At 35.6% G+C, this 7,788-nt stretch overlaps 1 protein-coding gene across 1 annotated transcript in view; it reads right to left on the bottom strand.

Annotated features, from left to right (window-relative positions):
• Window positions 1-473: 473 nt before the first annotated feature.
• irx1a (iroquois homeobox 1a) overlaps window positions 474-7,788 on the bottom strand; it is a 9,762-nt gene continuing 2,447 nt past the window's right edge. Inside the window, exons 2-4 of the mRNA XM_058412112.1 lie at window positions 5,510-6,464; window positions 4,522-4,585; window positions 474-825 (exon numbers count right to left, since the gene is read on the bottom strand). Coding sequence (XP_058268095.1) covers window positions 792-825; window positions 4,522-4,585; window positions 5,510-6,464 — 1,053 coding nt within the window. The 3' untranslated portion in view covers window positions 474-791. The remainder of the gene's footprint in view (window positions 826-4,521; window positions 4,586-5,509; window positions 6,465-7,788) is intronic.

Here is a 7,788-nt window from a genome sequence, read left to right as displayed (position 1 = left end):
GTGTAAAGAGTGTGTATTCGAATGTTAGGGTGTAAAAAGAGTGCATTAGTGTGTAAACAGTGTGTTTTAGAGTGTGAGGGTGTACAAAACAATGTGTTAGGGGGTAAAGAGTGTGTATTAGTGTGTTAGGTTGTAAAACGTATGTGTTTGTGTGTGTGTGTGTGTGTGTGTGTGTGTGTGTGTGTAGAATAGTTATAGCTCCTTGTTTGATTGAGCTCAGGTTCGTGTGCTGATCCAACGGTTCAATATGCTAGATTAACACTACATTTTAAATGTGAACAGGGGTGTGCTGCTCTATTAAGTCTCTACGGTGTGTGTGTGTGTATGCACACTTCAACGTAGCATCATCTATATCCCTGGAAATCCATCCTGCCATCATCTCAGCAGCTCACTGATAAGAAACATCTATCACACACACACACACACACAGGAAAGACGAGCTGGAAATGTCTCCATAATTTGTTGACTTTATTATAGACAAAATATAGGATCTGCACAAACTCCGTCAAGTCACTATTTACAGATTTGAGATGCTGCATTTACAGGAAAATAAACAAAAAAATAAACAAAAAAAATAATAATAATAAAATACAGGGAAAACTCATACAACTGAATAAAAACACCAACACAGAGAGAGGAAGTCAAACCTACCCATTATCCCGGGATAAATTTAAGCGCTATTATTCTTATTAATATTATTAATTATTAATATTATATTTACAAAACTCCAAATATCCATAGGTATTTAATTCTGTATTTCTGTTGTATTTTAGAGTCTTTATGTCAGGAGATCAGGTGGTCAGGACTCGATGAGGATTCCTTGGACTGAAAGAGACAGACAGAGAGAAAAGTCTTCAGGGTTGGACAATATATTGTTTGTACATCATTCTCATCGTGATATTTCAGAGAAACATTCGTTCAGAAACCTGTAGCAGTTGTACGATATATCGCTCTGAATTTTTGTGAAATTTCTAAACAATTCATTCATGAGACTCGTGGAAAGGGGAATGGTGGATATATTGTTAAGTTTAAATATTGTGGTATTTCAGCACACAGTGTATTGTTTTTTGATTTTTTCTATGACCCATATCAGTATATGATATATAGTTTTCACGATATTTCTAAACTATATTTATTAATTAGTGTGAATTTTAAAACCCTGAAATGGTTGTACGATATATTGTTTATCATCATTATTGCAATATTTTTCAAACAATGCTCAAGCAGAAATAAATTCTTGTTCAATATATTATAATTATTTTATTATATTATGAATAAAATAATAATAATAATAATAATAATAATAATGATAATACCATTATTATATTTGCTTTCATTATTATTATCATTATTATTATTATTATTATTATTATTATTATTATTATTAATAATAATATTATTATAGAAATATTCAACCAATAGAAAACTAAACTGGTTGTACGATATATTGTTTATCACTGTTATTGCAATATTTTTTAAGCAATGCTCAAGTTGAAATAAATGCTTGTACAATATTTTATTACTATTTTTCAATTATTAATTAATAATAATAATAATAATATTTTATATTTTATTTTATTATTATTATAGAAATATTCAACTAATAGAAACCTGAACTGGTTGTACAATATATTGTTTATTGATGTTATTGTGATATTTGTGGGTGTGGCTTATCTTCTTCTACAGTTTACTGCTTATTATCTTTGCGATGTGTTAAATCCATTGAACAGTGTGACTTCTAGAAGTTTTTAAAATGGTGGTACGATATATCGTTTATTATAAGTGTTATTGCCAATATTTTAGCGTGTTAGCATGAATTAGAAACTTCTTGTGGAATATATCGTTTCGGTTTATCACTGTAGCGACATTTTAGACAAATTTCCATCCGGTATTTTAAACCCTCGGGTTGCACCAATATATTGTTTTCAATTTTTATTGCGATATTTCAGTGGAATGTTGAGTGGTACGAGGGGCGTGGCTTAGTTATTGAAACAGAAGATAACCAATTAATTGTTCAAGCCTGCAGTAGTTGTGTAGTGTTTTGTTTAAGGTTAAAGTAGAATTTTATAGTAACATTCAGCTAAAGTTCTCAGTTTAACTGCTTTAGCTAGCTGCAAAAATGTTAGTTATGTTAGTTATAGTTGCCATAGTTGGAAGAGTTGGTAGTTAGGATAGTTGGAATAGTTATGATAGTTATAGTTACAGTTGTTTGCATCAGCTACAAATGTTCTTTGTTATAATGGTTAAAGTAGGTATGTTAGTTACAACAGATTTAATAATGATGATAGTTACAGTAGTTATGGTAGTTAAATTGGTTGTGAGAGTTAAAAATATGAATTATGAGAATTTCAATAATTACATACAGTAGTTACTTTAATTGTGGTAGTCATGAGGCTCGTGATGTTTTTGATGGTTCCAGAGTTATGACAGTTACAAGAGTTCTAGTTACAGTAGTTATAAAGGTCATGATAGTTACAATCGATATGACAGTTATGTTTGTTGCAGTAGTTAAAACCATTCGCAGTAGTTACATAAACAGCAGTTATGTGGATTACACTGGTTATGGCTTTGAAGGTTATAATAGTTATGGAGGTTATGATGGTTACACTGGTTATGATGGTTATATGAGTTAAGATATGTATTATAGTTATGATAGTCATGCTCATTAAAACAGGTAAACTATTTGGGGTCGTTACATAACAAACAGCAGTTATACTGGTTATGATAGTTCTGATTGCTATGAGTGATTGCTACATGAGTTTTTGTTGTTACAGTTTCCTGAGTTATAATAGTTGTGATCATTCTGAGTGTCATTAGTTATGTTAGTTATGATAGTTACAGTAGTTTGGACAGAATCGTGATGATATTTGATTCATGTTTGTTTCCTAAATACGACTGTTAGCTACGAGGCAATTAATTCACTAAGTATTTAAACAAAGTCCATGAACAATTGAGAGAGAGAGAGAGAGAGAGAGACAGACAGATAGACAGACAGACCGAGAGAAATAGAGAGACATAGAGAGAGAGAGAGAAATAGAAAGAGAGAGAGAGAAATAGAGAAAGACAGACAGACAGAGAGAAATAGAGAGACAGACAGAGAGAAATAGAGAGACACAGAGAGAGAGACAGACAGACAGACAGACAGACAGTCAGAGAGAAATAGAGAGACAGACAGAGAGAAATAGAGAGAGAGACAGACACACAGAGAGAAATGGAGAGACACAGAGAGAGAGACAGACAGACAGACAGACAGACAGTCAGAGAGAAATAGAGAGACAGACAGAGAGAAATAGAGAGAGAGACAGACACACAGAGAGAAATGGAGAGACACAGAGAGAGAGACAGACAGACAGACAGACAGACAGTCAGAGAGAAATAGAGAGACAGACAGAGAGAAATAGAGAGAGAGACAGACACACAGAGAGAAATGGAGAGACACAGAGAGAGAGACAGACAGACAGACAGAGAGAAATAGAGCGAAAGAGAGAGAAATAGAGAGACAGACAGACAGAGAGAAATAGAACGAAAGAGAGAGAAATAGAGAGACAGACAGACAGACAGAGAGAAATAGAGAGACAGAGAGAGAGACAGGCAGAGTGAAACAGAGAAACAGACAGACAGAGAGAAATAGGGAGAGAGAGAGAAATAGAGAGAAACAGACAGAGAGAGACAGACAGACAGACAGACAGAGAGAGAGAAATAGAGAAATAGACAGACAGAGAGTGAAATAGAAAGAGAGAGACAGACAGTGAGAGACAGACAGACAGACAGAGAGAGAGAGAGAGAGAGAGAGAGAGAGAGGTGTAACGCTGTGTCTCTGCTCTGCCTGAAGGAGCTGCTCTGCTCTGGAACACAGTATTTATAAGGAATGAGTGATGAGCGTAAAGCCTGGAGAAAAGAACATCGGGGAGGGTCGCGGTTAAAAAGGGGGCAAATTCTCCCCCGAGGGGCTTTACACACACACACACACACACACACACACAGCCTCCCCTGAGACGCTGCATGCGAGGGGTTTTGACCTGCTTTGTCACACACTGTTTATCTTAAAGCACACTGAGCCAGTAATAATAATAATAATAATAATAATAATAATAATAATAAATTCATATTGTATCTATTATTTTGTATTTCATATATTAGATGAAAATAAATACATTTTAAAACAGATTTATAGATAAATATCTGTGCTAATACAAATACAAAAATAAAATAAAATAAATAATACAAAAATGTTTATTTTTAAGATTTGGGTTATTTATTATGTATTTTTAACATGTATTTATTTCTCTCTTCAGCTCAGTTTTATTTACTGGATACATTAAAATTAATGATTTATTTGTTTTCTTTGTTACATATAATATTTATTTTATTATAATATATAATTCTATAATATAATTTTTGTTTTCAGATTTATTTATTTAAAGCCATTTCAGCTTGTGGTGGAAATTATGAAAAGATAAAAAAAATATGTTGTACACCATGTGTGTGTGTGTGTGTGTGTGTGTGTGTGTGTGTGTTTACCCGTCGTGAAGAGGTCTGAACGAGGACTTTGTGATGGTGTGTGTGGGCGACTCAACTCCCCGCTCTGACCAAAAAAAAAAAAAAACACAATCAATAATAAATGAGGTGATTATGGAGATGTGATCTGCACTGAACGGGTTAATAAATCACACACACACACACACACACACACACACACAGACACGAACACATGGTCCCACTTCTCCTCATCACATTTATCACAACACACACACACACAGCGTTATCTGTTACTGACTCGACTTCGATTGCGCTTTGTTTTTTTTTGTTTTTTTTCTTTTTAATCTGCTTTAAAATGATGAGTGTGTTAAAAGATCGCCTCTAAATCAACCTCGTATCTCCAAAATACATCCAAATAAACCGGAGCTGAAAGAGAACAACAGAAAACAAAAAACAGTTTTAAAAAAAAAAGAAAAAAGAAAAGAAAGAAAAATACACAATTAAAAAATACAACCTTGAGTGTAAGTGGTCAGGAATTAAATAAATAAATAAATAAATAAATAAATAAATAAATAAATTAATAAATTAATAAATTAATTAATTAATACTTTAGCAGAGCTTAGTCATCCAAAAAAATAGATTTATGTTTTTATACATATATAATTATGTATTATTATATATTATAAAAATAAATTAGACATGTAAGCAAATAAATAAATGATTTATTATTTAGTGTAGCATCACTGGAAAATGTAAACAAATATAAAGATAGAATATAGGAAAAAATAAAATTAATGAATTAAATAAATAAATAAATGGTTGAATGAATGAATGAATGAATGAATGAATGAATGAATGAATGAATGAATGAATGAATACATATTTTGTGAATGAGAGTTTAAGAAAAATCACAAAAAATAAAACCACAAAAAGAGTTACTGATCATTAAATCCTTATTAATATGATTTTTTGTTACTGAAAAATGATTGATTTTTAAAATAAATGACCTAGACAGTAAGAGTAAAGATACCTGTGTGTTTGGGGCTGAGCTGCTCAGGGCTTTTGTCCTTCTCCATTACATTCTGCTGCTGCTGTTGCTGTTGTTGTTGTTGTTGTGTTTGATTCTGATTGTGATGATGATGATGCTGCTGCTGATGATGATGAAGATGGTTCTGATTTACTCCCACCAGCGAGCGGACGCTGAGCAGTGAGTTGTGGCTGCGGAAAGCTCCGTTGTTCCAGCTGTGGATCTTCCCGATGGGGCAGGTGTACAGTCTGTGGTTGCCGAGGAAGGCCGGATGTTGGACACCGGTGTTTTTAGACACATCCGGACTCGTCGCCGTCTCCGCTAGCGACCAGATCTTGGGTTTGCTGCTGACGGGGATCTGGAGCCCCGGGGATGTCATGATGGTCATGTTTTTGTTAGCATTAGCATTAGCATTGCTGGCATGCACATGGGCGTGGGTGTCGTCTCTCTCCTTTAGGAGTTTGCGTGCTCGCTTTTCCTCGTCGTCGTCTTCGTCGTCGTCCTCCTCATCCTCGGCGTTGCTGCGGTCCCCGTCATTCTCGTCGATCTTATCGATGTCGATGCTCTCCAGGTCGATCTCCTCTTCGTCCTCACGCTTGTCTTCATTGTCGCTGCCGAAAATGCCGACGTCCTCTCCGTCCTCGCTCTTGGCTCGCGCGCCCCAGGTCACTTTGTTCTCCTTCTTGAGTCTCCGCCTGGCGTTGGCGAACCACGTGGACACCTGCGTGAGCGTCATCTTGGTGATGATGGCCAGCATGATCTTCTCGCCCTTGGTGGGATACGGGTTCTTCCGGTGTTCGTTCAGCCAGGCCTTCAGCGTGCTGGTGCTCTCGCGTGTGGCGTTCTTAGGCCTGGACGCGTCGCCATACTGGAACCCGGCGTAGGGGTAGAACGCTGCGGGGGAGGCGTGAGCCGCAAAACTGACCCCGGGGCTATCCTTTAGATCGTACTGTGAGCCCTGAAAACACACACACACATATTAACCTTCAGCTCACTCTGACACAGTATTGAGCCCTGAATTCAACACTATCTGTATTTATTTATTAAACACTTCAGTGTTGAATCTCCTTCTGTAGTGTTTATTCAACACCTCTTGGAATAAGCTTTTAGTGTTAATGACCATTAGATTCTGAGTCAAATACAGATTAAACTGGATTAACACCTAGAGGTGTTAAAGAAATCACCAGAAAGGGTTAGTTTATCTCTGCAGGTGTTGATTTGATTAAACAGAGCGGTTTTCAACACTGATGTAGAAGTTACTCTGTGTTAAGTCTTACAGTGTTGACTCATTATAACAGTGTTTATTACACAGCATTGACGTGTAATTAAAAAAAGGCACTGTGTTAATTCAATACTGCGCCTAAACACCAGAAAAATTGAAGCTGTCGTAAGTAAAAAGCTGTAAGAAGAGATTCAACACTCAATACGTGTTCAGGTCCAACACCATAATAACAGGTGTTTGTTTAATCTTGTTTAATTTTAGAGTTACAGTTAATTCTACTAATTCTACAGCAGAATCAGAAGCTGAACACAGCGATGCGCTAATCGGATCAAATTCCTGCGAGCTAGGTGTTTATGTGACCCTCTAGGATTTTTGTTGTGTTTGCACAGGATGCAAAGACTTCTCAGAGTTAACACTGTACAGCTCTGTATAAGTACAAATCGATAATGCTAATAATAATAATAATAATAATAATAATAATAATAATAGTAATAATAATAATAATAATAATAATAATAAGCGTGGATTAAACACTGTGCCCTAGCTGAACACTGTAGGAAATTGGGTAAACACTACAAATGTTAAACACTGTAACAGTAAACACTGTGTGTTAAGTAAACACACAGACACTTAAACACTGAACACAGTCCACATGAACACTGGAGGGTCAGTCAGAATGAAGACTCAGCTAAAGACTGTAAGGTTAATGAAACACTTCCTGTCGCTGTAGATTGAAGAAACGCTCCAGCACTCTAAGTTAATGAACTATAATGAACACTATAATCGCTAATACTATCATTTACATCAATTAATCACTACAGGCTACTTTGCCACGTCAGAATAAACACCATGTTAGGCTTTCTCAAAATGACCTAAACACCATAAGACTGAATAAACACTGCACTGAACACTGAGAAAGTTCAACACTAGGTCCAATGCTAATGACCGTATGTTAATCAGACGCTACGATTTGATTTTGTTCATTAAATACTACTACAGTAGAGCAGTGTTTCTCAATCCTGGTCCTGAAATCCCGCTAGGCCTGAACTTCTTTCAGCGT

Source organism: Hemibagrus wyckioides, linkage group LG01 (assembly GCF_019097595.1).
Source record: "Hemibagrus wyckioides isolate EC202008001 linkage group LG01, SWU_Hwy_1.0, whole genome shotgun sequence".
NCBI classification, from domain to species: Eukaryota; Metazoa; Chordata; class Actinopteri; order Siluriformes; family Bagridae; genus Hemibagrus; species Hemibagrus wyckioides.
This window is presented reverse-complemented; position numbering and strand designations above follow the sequence as displayed.